Here is a 15,320-nt window from a genome sequence, read left to right as displayed (position 1 = left end):
CGGGCAGAGTCAAGGAAGATTTCTAAGAATACAATTTCCTCCTGGATCAGGCAGATCATTAACCATGCCCTCAATCCTTCCCCCCATCACTAGAGGAGACGACCCAGAGCTCATGACATCGGGCATACAGGTAGGCACGTCGCTGGCATTCTAAACGAACTAATTTGTGTCGCAGGTATTACAAGTTGATGTGTGGTAGCGTCAGACGATCTTCACCACCCATTACCTGCAAGACCTAAAACACGGGTCCCTAGACACTTTTTCTCCAATCCCTGTGGTGGCTGCTGAGCAAGTGGTTTAGCTGCCTAAGCTCCTTACAAGACAATTAGTGGTCAGCCAAGGGCAGATGTTACGGTTTTAGTCTGGGTTGAATGTAAAGGAATGACTGCCATTTTCTTTTCTTTATCTTCCCCTCTCTGAGGCCTTGCTAACTTCCACCCATCAATTGCAGGTAAGCCTTATAATGCAAGTTGCATGAATATTTCTCTGTTCATTTACAAATATACTCCGTCACATCGCCAATTTCATGGCAAGGGAGAGTTCTGTTGCATAGGTCTCGGTGTGTATAATAACAAACCTGAGGTTATACATAAACGTAAGGTCACAGAATGGTTCTTCACTCACTGACCATTATTGCACGGGCCATTGACCTCTCTGGTATTATCAAACCGACAGGTTCACGAGGTGTTAGGATACCCAACTCAAATTTTCCTATGCTCGGATTTGACAATCCTAGGGCAAAGTTTTTAGCCAGTTGAATGGACTTCCACCCACCTATAGATAAGTCTCCTGCATAAAGAATGAGGCTTTGTATCCGTGTTGGAGCGAATAACAAATTTGGAAGTACAGGGCAATTTGTATATTTCCTTTTTGGGCTCAAGCCATGTCATCCTGATGGAAGTTCCTATAGGGTAGCTTCCTAGGGTATATTACAACTACGGCGATATTCCCAGAGAATTTACCTTAAGGTACCCAGAATTCTAACTCCTGGAGCGAATATCCCTAATGAAAGGGATATCGCGAAATATCAGAGGACGTATTCTTGACACGCCACATGGCAATCTGCACCCCGAACAGAGATAACACTTCGAAGGGGTCAATTGGCAAGAAAACGAAAACGAGAAAGAAAAAGGGAGAGCCGTTCCCAAGGCTCTCTCTTCTCCCGTTTCGTAAGCGTGCATTGCGCCGATTCTGGCGCCATCTGTATTCCTTTTTGCGTAGCTTAACAACTCGGTGTTTTTTCCTGTGTTTCTCGCAAAATCTTGGATTTAATCATCTTTTTATGGCTTCTCCAACTTCGTCTGCCTCTGATAAGTTGAGTACCATTTCTTTTATGTATAAATGTAGGCTCTTGGTAATTTTTAAAGTGATTAATAGTAATAATCTTTGTTACAAGAGCCGTTGCCTACCGGAGGCGTCCTGGACGCTGTCGCTCGCTAGGTATGAGTTTTAGTTAGCCAGAGCGACGTTCCCGGCTGTTTTGCTTTAATAATTTTAGCTATTTAGCGTTACATAGGATTTCCTTATTCGTGCTTTTAGTATTGTTTGTTTTGGCGAAGTATTCGCCAATTCTGGCCTACGCTAGACCATGTAGCCTAGTCGTTAGGCCCTAGTACTTTCCTGCATGAATTTTGGATTTCCGAGTGTTTTAAAATTTTATTGAAGCTTTAGGCAGTTTTATACATTTAAGATTATATTGATTATTTCCAAGATAGTATACGAGTGAGTTTCGGTGATTTAGGTAATCGATTCTCTTGGTGCCTAGGCTAAGTTGCCTATGGAGCCTTAGTATACTTTCTCATACTCCCCGGTTGCTAACTTTTCTTCGGAGAAGGTATGCAATCCCTTTCCCTCTGTTTAAGCCTTGGGCTTAACCCTAGTGGTTTATCTGAATTAATTTTCGATACAACTATATTGGGGTGTTACTGTACCTTCCTGTTCCAGTAAGTCTGGCTTCAGAGAGGGGCAGAACATCAGAGTTTTTAGTCTGTGTCTGTGTTTGTTTGGCTTGGGGTTGAGCTCCCTCGCTAGTCTGACGCAGACATAGGAGGCTTAACCTCCTTAGGTCACTCCCGAAGGTTTCTGTACGAGATGATTCCTTCTTTTGTGATCTAACAGACTAGTCCTTGTTGCTGTTCTCGGTAGGAGGATGAGATCCTCTCCCCGGGAGTAGCAACACCTTCCTTGCTTTGGTTCAGTGGGGGTTGGCAAGTATTGCTGGCCTCCCTCCTTGGATCTCCCTTAGGCTAAGATGAGTTTTCTTGGCTGCGGGTGATTCTTTCCTAAAGCAAGGTTGGTAGGACCCTCTTTGTCCCTTCCCCCTCTATCTCTGTAATGGCCTAGCCGTTACAGTACTGTACGTCATTCTACATCTGGACCTAGTATAGGTGAGGATGTGGAATTGACTCAGTTCCTTGCCGGCCGGCAGAGTGTGCTGGCCGGCAAAGGTCTTCTGCTTTGAGTGCTGCCCGGACCTCCCTTGGTCCCTCATCCATGTCTGTCTGTAGAGCCAGACGGCATTGGTCAGGAAGCCTGAATTTGATTCTCCCCTTCCTTACTAGCACTCTTTCGGATTGCCGGGCTTTGAGGTAGTACACTCTCTTATCCTGGCATCCATTCTGTTTTCTTCTAGTGCTGTACCCGACCCGGCTGCCGGCCTATGTGGCTGGCAGCCGGGCAGTCGGAGTTCTCTGGTTCTTTTGCTGCTGGCTGCATCGGTTGTTTACCTTTGCCGGCCGGCCATTGTCATGCCCTTGTCTGCCGGTCGCTACGAGCGGTGGCCGGCAGCCGGGTGCTACCTTGTGTAGCCGACATTGGCTGTTGCCGGCCGGCACATGCATTTGAACCAGCGTTCTGCCGCCTTATAGCTGTTAAGTAGTATACTTTAAAGCTAGTTATGGTGTGTGCCGGCCGGCGCATTACCTTCTATACTGTACCAGTATTCTTCAGTATAGCATATACTGTAGGGAGAAAACTATAGTATGGTATTGGTACAACACTGTGTGTTCTAACACTTTTGTGTTGTCTTGCACAGCCCTTTGGTGTTGCCTTACAGATAAGAAAGTGAGTTCTTTCTTGTCTATTATCCGGTATTTTAAAATCATTTCTTAGGTGTGAGCTCCACCTGTTTCCTCTGGAAATTTGTCATTGGTTACTCTAGGACAGATTAACCATACGATTTTATTATCTGGAAGGCTGCAACATTTGGTTGTGCGGGAAACACAAGTGTGTGTCTTTCCTTTCTGATTTGTTATGCTAACTGTGCATATCCAGTGATACGTAGTTCACTTGATACTCATGGAAATTTCTTCTCTTTACAGGAGGAACGTCTGAAGTGCGGAAGTGCTTTCTGCAACGTCCGCAGTAAGAACTTCTGCGGACATGAGTTATGTAGGAGGCACACAGCATGCGCTGTCTCCAAGGGTGATCTCCTGTATTGGGACCCCCAGGTATGTACCGTGTGCTCTAACCTGATTACTGAGGCTTTTGATTCCCCTAGGACAGCGGAATCAAGGGATATAGCAAGGGAGAAGCTTCGTACCTGGGTAAGGGGCTTCCAGAAGAACACCTCTTGACCTTATCTTCCAAGTGAGAAGATGAGGGCTTACCTTTTCCCTAGGGCATCAGCTGATGCAGTGATTCCCCAGCCTCAAGAGGAGATCCCCCTAGTTCAGATCCAGGTGGATGCTGAAGTCGCGGTCGCCTTGCAAGACATCCAGTTGGACGACAGGATGTCAGACGTGTCCGAGCGTCTGGAGGAAGACCTCCTGGCAGGAGGCCAGGATGAAGATCAAGCCCCAGACATTGTAGAGGAAGAGGCCGACGAGGTGTCGGCTGCTCCGGTTCAGATCTCTGAACCTATTCCCTCAACATCGTCCGCTCTCCCAGTAGAGCTGGGACAGGCCCTCTCCTCCATTGTTGGAATGATCCAACAAATACAGAAGGAGAATATTGAGAAGGCGGCTGCAATGGAACTGCAGATGCAGAAGCTTGCAGCATCACGTGGGCCCCAGAAAAGGCTCAATGTGAAAGACCTTCCCTTGTGCTCAGATACTAACCCGTGGAGATATGCTGAACACATGCCGATGACGACTGGAAAGATCGTCATGTCGGATAAGCTGGGTTCAGTTCCCCTTGAGGAGGTGGAATTCTGGCCCAGCAAAGGGTCATATCCGGACTGTTATGTCCGGTTGAGGAAGGAACCAGCTTCAAAGGAGGAGACAGAGCCGAAGGAGGTCATAGTGATGGACCATGCTAAGGCTCAAGCTTTGCTTTCATCTTCGATGAAAGAGAGGGGCTTCACGAACTCAAAGGTAGCTGCATTGAGTAAGAAGCTCCCTTCCTTTGTGTGCTCTCCTGCTAGAGCCTTCCCCTTTTTGCAGAAAGGGTTTGCGGCTGTATTAAAAGCAGTCGAGGCTGGCAAGCCTTGCCCCTCCCTGGAGGAGTGTAAACCCTTGTCGCTGGCCCTACCTATGGACCACAAGGACTGGAAGGACGTCCATCTTACCTTCTCAGTCGGGAAGTTGGAGGCTGATATTGCCGGACGTCAGTTCGGTGAGAACCTCCCTAAGCTGTCTGACTTTCTTTTGCGGAGAGAACTCGAGACAAAAGAAAGACTGGCTGCCTCAGTGTCTCTTCAGACCACTCTTGAGACGATGGCAAGTGACCCCAAGGTCCATGAAATGTTCATGGTAGTGGCCAAGACTCATCTGGCCACAGTGACGAAGGATCTTTACAGCTTCGTCAGGGCGAGGAGAGCTTGTAGGGAGTTCGTGTTCACCTCGGCTACGGTGAGGCACGAGCCAAGGAAACTAATCTCCTCCAACATTTGGGGCAAAGACCTTTTCCTTAGCGAATTGGTCAAAGAAGTTGTTGATAAGGCCGCCACGGAGAATAGAAATCTTCTCCAGAAGTGGGGCCTGTCTATCAAGAGAAAGTCTTCCCCGGATGAGGGTCCCCAACCAAAGAGGAAGACTAAGAGGACTAGGCTACCGTCTCGGCCAGCCAAGCCATTTGAACAGCAACAGCAATTGCCGATGCCTTCAGTGCCCCAGATGGTGGCACAAACCCCGACCACTTTCCAGTGGGTACCCCAGGCCGTGTCGACGCAGTCCCCGGCATTCAACCCAACGTTCGAAGGGCAGTCAACTTCCTTTCGAGCAAAGCCTAGAGGAGCAGCCAGAGGCTCGTCTAGGCGCCCCTCAAGGGGAAGGGGATTCAGGGGTGGTCGCGGTCAAGGAGGCAAGACCTCAGGACAACAGTCCAAGTGAGATGATACCGGTAGGAGGGAGACTTCAGAATTTTCGGGATCGGTGGACCTTCGATCCCTGGGCCCACAGCCTACTCAAGAATGGACTGGGCTGGAGCTGGTACAGCACTCCACCCCCGTGCCCTCGGTTTTTCCAACACTCCACCCCCGTTCTGGAGGAGTACATCCAAGATTTGTTGGAGAAAAAAGTGATCCGAAGGGTAAAGTCCATCAAATTCCAAGGGAGGCTGTTTTGTGTTCCCAAGAAGGACTCGGAAAAACTCAGAGTCATTCTGGACTTGTCGCCACTCAACAAGTTCATAGTGAACTGCAAGTTCAAGATGCTAACACTGCAACACATAAGGACCTTACTGCCCAAGAGGGCATATACCGTCTCCATAGACTTGTCAGACGCCTATTGGCACATTCCAATCAACCGTCGACTCTCCCCCTACCTAGGGTTCAAGCTACAACGAAGACTATACGCCTTCAGAGCCATGCCATTTGGGCTAAATATAGCTCCAAGGATCTTCACGAAGCTTGCAAGCGTAGCTCTCAAACAATTACGCCTAAAGGGAATTCAGGTAGTAGCCTACCTGGACGACTGGCTGGTGTGGGCAGCATCCAAGACAGAATGCTTGCAAGCTTCCATTCAAGTGATCCAGTTCCTAGAGTATCTAGGCTTCAAGATCAACAGAAAAAAGTCTCGACTTTCTCCATCTCAAAAGTTCCAGTGGCTGGGAATCCACTGGGACCTAATGTCACACCGTTTCTCCATCCCGGCGAAGAAAAGGAAGGAGATAGCAGGTTCTGTCAAGAGACTTCTAGATTCCGAAAGGATATCAAGACGCGAACAGGAGAGAGTACTGGGTTCTCTCCAGTTTGCTTCGGTGACAGACCCGGTGCTAAGAGCACAGCTAAAGGATGCAACCGGAGTTTGGAGAAGTTATGCATCAAACGCGCGAAGAGATCTGAGAAGACCAGTTCCGCTTCGTCTACGTACTCTTCTCAGGCCTTGGTCCCAAGCCAGACATCTAAAGAAGTCGGTTCTTCTTCAGCCACCTCCCCCGTCGGTGACAATTCACTCAGACGCCTCGAAGGAGGGATGGGGAGGTCACTCTCATCAGAAAAAAGTCCAGGGGACTTGGTCCAAGCTATTCAAGACCTTTCACATAAACTTTCTAGAAGCTATGGCAGTGCTCCTTACCTTAAAGAAAGTCTCCCCGCGTCACTCGATCCACATAAGGTTGGTGATGGACAGCGAGGTAGTTGTGAGATGCTTGAATCGACAAGGATCAAGGTCACCACCTCTCAACCAGGTGATGTTGGCCATCTTCCCATTGGCGGAAAAGAAGAAGTGGTACCTGTCGGCAGTTCACCTTCAAGGAGTCCGCAATGTGACAGCGGACGCTCTATCCAGGTTCACACCGATAGAGTCGGAATGGTCCCTAGACGCAGGATCATTCTCCTTCATCTTAAGTCAAGTCCCAGAACTGCAGATAGACCTCTTTGCGACGAAAGACAACAAGAAGTTGCCCCTGTACGTGTCCCCGTACGAGGACCCCTTAGCGGAAGCAGTGGACGCGATGTCCCTCGACTGGAACAGATGGTCCAGGATTTATCTGTTCCCTCCTCACAACCTTCTGTTGAGGGTCCTCAACAAACTGAGATCCTTCAAGGGGGTAGCGGCAATAGTGGCCCACAAGTGGCCGAACAGCGTGTGGTTCCCCCTGGCATTGGAACTACGGTTGAAGTTTCTACCGCTACCAGATCCAGTTCTGACCCAGCGAGTCCAGAAGTCAACTGTCTGCGCTTCATTACAGAAAACCCGGACCCTGCAGCTCATGATTTTCTCTTCCTAGCGGTGAGAAAGCGTTTCGGGATTTCGAAAGCCAGCATAGACTTCCTAGAGGAATATAAGTGCAAATCTACTGGAAGGCAATATGAGTCATCTTTTAGAAAATGGGTGGCCTTTGTCAAGGCAAAGAATCCGCAGGAGATCTTGACGGACTTCTGCTTATCTTTCTTCATCCACCTCCATGGTCAAGGGTTGGCAGCTAACACGATTTCGACGTGTAAGTCTGCTTTGACAAGACCCATTCTATATGCCTTCCAGGTTGACCTCGCTAACGAGATCTTTAATAAAGTTCCGAAAGCCTGCGCTAGGCTCAGACCTTCAGCACCTCCAAAGCCCATTTCATGGTCTTTAGACAAAGTTCTTCATTTCGCTTCTCTGTTGAGCAATGAGGAGTGTGCGTTAAAGGATTTGACCCAAAAAGTTATTTTCCTATTTGCACTCGCGTCCGGGGCCAGGGTTAGTGAGATTGTAGCCCTCTCGAGAGAGGAAGGTCGTGTTCAGTTCCTGGATGGGGGAGAACTGAACCTGTTTCCGGATCCTACGTTTCTCGCCAAGAATGAGTTACCCACCAACAGGTGGGGTCCCTGGAGAATCTGCCCTCTGAAAGAAGATGCATCTCTATGTCCAGTAGAATGCCTAAAGGTCTATCTTCATAGAACTTCAGACTTCAAGGGTGGTCAACTATTCAGGGGAGAAACATCAGGCTCAAATTTATCACCGAATCAACTCAGGGCGAAAATCACATATTTTATTCGCAGAGCGGATCCTGACAGTACACCCGCAGGTCACGATCTGAGGAAAGTTGCCTCATCCTTAAATTTCTTTAATTGTATGGATTTTGAACATCTTCGTTCATACACTGGCTGGAAGTCTTCCAGAGTGTTCTTTCGCCACTATGCGAAGCAAGTGGAGCAACTAAAGAGATCTGTGGTAGCAGTGGGTTGCGTTGTTAACCCTGCTGTTTAACTCTGCGAGGAACAATGGTTTTAATTGGGACGATTAATTCCAGGGTGAGTGTGTAGTTACATACTGTGCTACAAACTAAGTGAGGGCACTGAGTTGCCCACGTTGACTGTTCCACTTCCAAAGGTGAACCTAGCATAAGTGCAGACATGTGTGCCGAGCGTTTCTAACGCTAATGTAACTGATTAGTAATACAGACTTTTCTGACTTTGATACCTCGGTATGTTAAAAGTGGCACTAATGTTTTTCTTTCAGATAAACAAGTTTCTGTTTACTATCATACTTATGCTTAAAGTTTTGGTTATCCTTTTCTTATATATATATATATTTATATATATATATATATATATATATATATATATATATATATATATATATATATATATATATATATATATATATATATACATATATGTATATATAGAATTGTTGTTAACCTGTCTATTTATTGTCTGTCAATAAACTTGTTCTTGAGAACCTTGCGTCTCCTTCACCTGTGTCAATTTATTGATATAATTGAGCATTCATTCTATGTATATTTATCTGGGATAATTCTAATAGATTGTTCCTTTTTGCAAGCTAATGTTGCATTGGTTTATGCTTTCCCTTAGCGGGAGGACTCCACCCCGTAAGGGGATGGTGGCGGATTTACAGCTTCCTCCTATGCGGATATAAACCTTTGTCCAATACAAGTATTGAGCGGAGAACTGGTCGATATTTCATATTGACGCAGTGGTTCTTTACAAACTATGCTTTACTTAATATAGGGTGAGACCACTATATTGGCTTGCCTGGTATTCATACATAGGTATATGTACTCTTCGAGACTTTCCCAGAGTCTAGTAGGACTCTTCCCTGTAGGGGGCAGGAAGCTCTAACATGGTTTATGGTTAGTTGAAAAGATGTATAACGGTAACATCTTAGGTCTCTAGGTCTAGTCGACCGGGGAAATACCTCCGGGGAGTACGGCACGTTCTGAGAATCCACAGATACAGTAATGCTCTGGTATACTTCCATCAGGACGACATGGCTTGAGCCCAAAAAACGGATTTGAGCGAAGCGAAAAATCTATTTTTGGGTGAGATGGCCATGTCGTCCTGATGGACCCGCCCTTCCCTTTCTATGAAAGGGCTGTAGGACCCCTCCCTACATACAGTATCTGTAGCACCTCGTGTATCGCTACAAGGAATACAGATGGCGCCAGAATCGGCGCAATGCACGCTTACGAAACGGGAGAAGAGAGAGCCTTGGGAACGGCTCTCCCTTTTTCTTTCTCGTTTTCGTTTTCTTGCCAATTGACCCCTTCGAAGTGTTATCTCTGTTCGGGGTGCAGATTGCCATGTGGCGTGTCAAGAATACGTCCTCTGATATTTCGCGATATCCCTTTCATTAGGGATATTCGCTCCAGGAGTTAGAATTCTGGGTACCTTAAGGTAAATTCTCTGGGAATATCGCCGTAGTTGTAATATACCCTAGGAAGCTACCCTATAGGAACTTCCATCAGGACGACATGGCCATCTCACCCAAAAATAGATTTTTCGCTTCGCTCAAAATCCGTTATCTACACAAACCTGAAGTTCTTCACACATGCTCGTGCCGCTATCACCTTCCTCCAGTAAATCCTTCATGCAATCAAAAGTGCTTGAGGTAGTGAGTGAGCTGGTGGATCAGACATCTCTCCCTCTACTGCCCATTGGATGGTTGCCACCTCACTCAAAGTTTCTATGTCCAGAATGCCAGCTTGCCCCAAATCTAACTTCTATGTAAAGAACTTCAAGTTTTTATAGTTAGGAAAAATACAAATTGCTTCCAAATTTGTCTTTTTATTTTAGCTATTATATAAAATAGCTATTTTCAAGAGTTTTTGTAGATAAAATTTTGTGAAACTACATCTGCTGTATTCTGTCTTATGTTTAAGTTATGTTATAATATTATTGTTATTGCAAGTCTTTATACAGTAATACAATTTTGTCTTTTGAAATAACACTACAGTAGCTGCTAGTATGAAAAGAGATCTAATGTAACGTATGAATCTGCATTTGAGTAAAACCAGAGCACAGATTCATATCAGTTTCCAATTTTAGATGGAATTCTGTACTTACTGATTCTGAGTACAGTATTCCATAGTACTTTACTTTGTGTTAATTGTAACTCCATTCTTGTGTTAAGGTTTTGAATGTTCCCTTTTTCCCCAAGCTCACATTTTTTAGCTGCACCTAAGAAAAATCGGAAAGCTCACTGTCATGGGATTTTTGCTTGTTCCATAAAAATATGGAGATATTAATTAGTGTAATGAGTAATGATAAAATGTTATTCAGATTTTTACTTGATTTATGACAAATATACGTCTATAATATTAATTATACACATAAAGAATTTTTGGATCCTAAAATACCGTTTGAAGTACCAAACTTTTTAAAACCCAGGTTTTGTAAAGATCTGGACAGTTCTCCTTTTATATTTCTATTCAGAAATCAAAGATATTAAAAAGGTAAATTATTGGTCCTCATGAATTTATGTCCAGTCCATACATAGATCAACTCCATCATGTGTAAAGCATCTTAGTTTGTTAGAATTTTCTAGAATATTTCTTTTTTTATTCAGGTGTTTTAGGAAACTGTTGGTTGCTTAGTGCCTTGGCAGTGTTGGCTGAAAGAGAAGATTTAGTAAAGAAAATCATGGTTACACGTGACTTTTGTCCTGAAGGGGTATATCAGGTAAGCTGGATTTTTTCAGATTTTGTTATTAGATTTATGTGATTTTGCTTTTAAAGTGTTTCTGATATTATTTTGGGCAGAAGTGCCAATAGAACAGTTGTTTAAAATAAGGACAAATTTAAGTTGTATACTGTAATTACTCTACCTTGGTTTGAGCATTAATCTATACCTAGATAAAAGCTTAGAAAATTTCCATTTACTGTACATGGTAATCAGTTGCATCTTAAAAATTCTAAGTTATTCCAGTGTGGATACAAACTTCTGAGTCGTTTAAATGGGTTACTTGTAGTCTTGTTTTCTGCAACCAGACAATCAAAAAGAAAAAGGGTTTGATTGCTTAATCATATTGTTGCTAGGCAACTTCATTGCATGGCGGCGCAGAGCATCGGGACATGACACACTTCACTACACTTCTGGTTGTCCGTTAAGAGGGAGTATCCCCTCCTCTCTCTACGATGTAGACATCCGCATTTGTTTTGCATACCCTATTAGTGCTTGTTGCCCTGTTTTTTCCTTATTCATTGTCACTTGCGTGTCTATCATTATCTTTGAGTTACGAGTGTGAGGTGTGCATTATGGTTAATAAGCTTAATATCATGCGTTCATGCCCTGGCAATGATGGGCATCCCAGTGGTAGCTTCATGAGCCAGGTAGACATTGATCCGCATCGCATTGCCCCTCTTGCCATGGCAAGAAATGTTCAAGAGAATCAACATATTGTAGTAGTTTGCGGACTGTGGCTAGAGGTAGCACCCAAACTGCCTGGTGTCGGAGTGCCAACCACACTCCAACGTTCACTACACAAAAAGGTGAAACTGTGGAATACCCAAAAATCTAGGTAACAGGTCAAGAGAATGGAGCACTGGGCACCACCCCTTGAGTTTTTACTGGGCAAGGGGACCCAGCTAGAACTGTAGTTGCATAATATTATTCAGAGGTAAGCCAATTTCAGGTTATGTAAGTACTAAACATTAGTAGAGAGAAAAAAAGGGGGGGGTGAAACAATGATACCAAAGAAAAAAAGGCAAAATTAGTGGCTGAGAAAGGGACACATGATGTACTGGGGAAAAAAACAGTTTCTAAAATATAAGAAATATTTATTTTGAGAGAAAAAAAATACTGGGACAGTACAGGTCTCCAACAACCAGGAGCAGCAACCTAGATATATTTAGGCAGTCTCTCTTAGGATTCAATCTAGAAAATACACAGTAAATATTAAAGTATAGATAGTATACAAAGCTTGGCAAAATTCCAATGTAATGTGAATGATTGCTTATATCAAGATCAAAGGGAATATAAAACAAGGTTACACATTGGACCTGACTAAATTCTCACCTCTACACCAGAAAGGCAAAAAAGTCCTACAGTCCTCGGTGATACACAGTATGTCAGGGTTATTCTACACCCATGAAAATGGATAAGAGTCGAGACCACTAATAATATTTTTGTTGAGGCCCCTCCTCTTGATTGCAAAGTCACACACACAAAAAATAAGATTCAATATAAGTCATTTCTTAACATAAAGGATGCTATTCACAATTCATGCGGCAGACTAGGCCAATTTGATGAGTACCAGTTCAATAAACATAATTAAGAAATGTCAAAATTGTTTTACTGCATCATTGTTGAGAATCTAGTCATTGCTAGATCACTATACAGTACCAAGTTCACAGAGTGTTTATAAGCTAGAGGAATGTTCACGTCACTCCAACAATTCTCTGGGTTAACAGGACAAACAGTGTGTGCTTGCTATAGATTTGTTACTGCTATCCACTGTCTAGGCTAAGTCACAACAGTTTTTGTCAAATCCCTGCACACTTGGGGGTTTCTTTCTATAAGAACAGTCAAATGTCTGCAAAATGCTTCTCTACTTGATTGCAATTCTAGTTGCCATCTTCAAGCCCTACAGGGAGTAGGGCTTGCTGCAAAAAAAAGAGAAAAAAATAAATAGATATAATGAGACAAGGTTGAAGGTCCAAAATATAAAAAAACTAACATTCTAATAAAAAAAATATAAAACTACAAGATAGGAAAAAATAATTTGTATTTTTCCCATCTATAACTTATAATTTTTTCACAATGTAAGTAATGTAGTGAGTGGACATCTCCCAAATACTCGTGTCTAGAACATTTGTGGTTCACTATCGAGGCCGGGGCTTAATTTGTCAATCCGAATGGAAGGCTGAGATGACCGGCCCGACTGAAAGCCCATCCCGGGAGTTCCTCGTACCGTCCTTGAGATAATGATCGGTGAAATGTCGACTGGTTAGACCAAGTCCCTGCTCGAAGATCCTGAGCCACCGACATGTTCTTTTCAGATGAAAGGGCGGTGCCTAGAACCCTAACATCATGAGCCCTTGGTTCTCTTGGCACTGAAAACCCCTCATTGAGGGAGCTTGCCTAATTCCTTGTCTGACCCAAAAGGAAACTGTATTCTTGATGTTCTTTTTCGTTTGACCCCAGGAAACGACGAGGTTCTTGATAGACGGGCGGGGCTTCGCCATTCTTTTCCTAATCACCCTGACGAGGCGAAATTTCAAATCTTCCTGGTTTCCTTCATTTGGGATTGCTGGGATCGTAAAGCTCTCAAGCCTCGGAACACAAACTGACGGATCCTGTGTCTTGGCGACGAAGGAGGGGACTAACTTAAGGGGTCTCTTCTTCCACCCTCTAGAATACTCCTCCTCATACAAAAATCCTTGTAGCTCGCTCACCCACTTAGCTGAGGCTAACGCTAACAAGGAGACCACTTTGAATGTGAGATTCCTGTCTACAATGTCTCTTAAGGGTTCGAAAGGTGGTTTTCGGAGCATATCCAGAACCCTTGCCAGGTCCCAATTCGGGATTCTCGGGGCAGAAGGGGCCTGATTGCTCGAAAGTCTTGATGAGCATGGACACCTGTCTTGAAGAACCGAGAACTATGCCTCTCAGGAGGAAAACTTTACCAAGGGCAGCTCAAAATCCCTTAATCGCTAGGACTGTCATGGCCAACTTATCCCTGAGATGGACCAGGAAATCCGCTATAATGGGCACAGATGCTTCTAAGGGTTCTATCTTCTTGTCCTTGTCCACTTATCGCACATCGTCCACTTGGATTGGTAGACGGCCGTAGAGGATTTCCTCAGGTAAAGGGGTATCCTCCTATCTGTCTTGCTTGAGTACCTTTGTCTTTTCAGGAGGAACTGGATAACCTCCAGGCGCGAAGACGAAGGGCTTGTGGGTTTCGTGAAACCACTGAAAATGTGGTTGTCTCCATAGATCTGGTATGTTGGGAAGAGTCCAGGGAGGGAGAGTGGCGAGACTCATTAGGTCTGCGAACCACTCTCTCTCCGACCAACAAAGGGGCTACCAAAGTCATTGTAAGGTTGGTTGCTGCCCCCACCATGTTGAGGACTTGACTTATTAGGGAGAAGGGGGGGAAAATCGTACACGTCTAGATCGTCCCAATTGTGTTGAGACAAGTCCTCCCATGCCGCCTTCGGGTCTGGGACAGGTGAACAGAATACGGGGAGTTGTTCGTCCCCCTTGTTGCAAACTGATCCATTACCGGGGGCCCCCACATCTGAATGATGTCGCTTGCCACTTGTGGATGCAGGGAGCACTCCGACGCAACTATTTGTCCCATTCTGCTGAGGCCGTCTGCTAGGACGTTCTTCTTACCCAGAATGAAGCTTTCTGTAGGGTTGATTTCCTCTTTTCCTTCCCAATCCAGGATCTGAAGGGCCAGACCGCACAACTCTTTTGATCTCAGCCCTCCCCCTGAAACAGCAGACTCAAACTGGGAGAAGAAGGTGGCAGCTGATGCCGCCCTTCCGTCTGAGTACAGTAGCCCTGTCAAAGGATGTCCAGGGTTTCCCCTGTCTTGTATGTCCCGTTTGGTCTACTTTCCCACGTGTGGTAATTACTTTGGGCCTTGAGTCCCTGCAGGAGTTTCGCCGCTCTATAGCCTGTGCTGGAATCGCTATTGCGGGTTATAACTCTGTCTATGTGGGTTCTTCCAATACCCACGTTCCTGGCCTCAGGAAGGGAAAGTGAGGACTTCTGGGCGGTGTAGGCTAGAAACTTGCTCAAGCCCGAGGTCCACGTCTCCACTTCCTGTAGGACGGGTTCCACCAGGCTATTGTAGCCTTTAATCAAGGCGAATACCCTCCTATACGCGGAGTCCTCCATCGCCGATGTCGTCTCACCAACCACTTCCTCCGTCCTGCGCTGGGGAGAGTCATGGTCACGGGCCCTTCGTATCTTCTTAACGTATTCAACCAAAGTTGCATTGTCCGACATCAGGGCCACTGAATTCCCTTCCAAGTCTTCCGTGAAATATTTGCAGGTTTCCTGGACCGCTCTCATCTCTAGGACATTGCTTTGCAGGGACTTCTCCCTTTCTGTCCAAGTCCCATTCGCTGTCTTTTCCCCGGAGGTGCGTTCCCCCTCCTTTCTACCCGTCCGTAAACTGGCAGATTTTGGAGGTTGGGAGGACAGGGGCATCCCTTTTAGAGTGTGTGACCGATCCTGCCACCACTCTATGGCTTGTCTG

The 15,320-nt window shown here is 45.3% G+C and overlaps 1 protein-coding gene across 4 annotated transcripts in view; it reads left to right on the top strand.

Annotated features, from left to right (window-relative positions):
• The window catches only part of sol (small optic lobes), a 362,901-nt gene that overhangs the window by 278,682 nt on the left and 68,899 nt on the right, over positions 1–15,320 (top strand). For all 4 annotated transcript variants that reach the window (XM_068380123.1, XM_068380131.1, XM_068380144.1 and 1 more), the window contains one exon: positions 10,674–10,786. In XM_068380123.1, coding sequence (XP_068236224.1) covers positions 10,674–10,786 — 113 coding nt within the window. The remainder of the gene's footprint in view (positions 1–10,673; positions 10,787–15,320) is intronic.

Source organism: Palaemon carinicauda, chromosome 1, assembly GCF_036898095.1.
Source record: "Palaemon carinicauda isolate YSFRI2023 chromosome 1, ASM3689809v2, whole genome shotgun sequence".
In the NCBI taxonomy this organism is placed as follows: Eukaryota; Metazoa; Arthropoda; class Malacostraca; order Decapoda; family Palaemonidae; genus Palaemon; species Palaemon carinicauda.
This window is presented reverse-complemented; position numbering and strand designations above follow the sequence as displayed.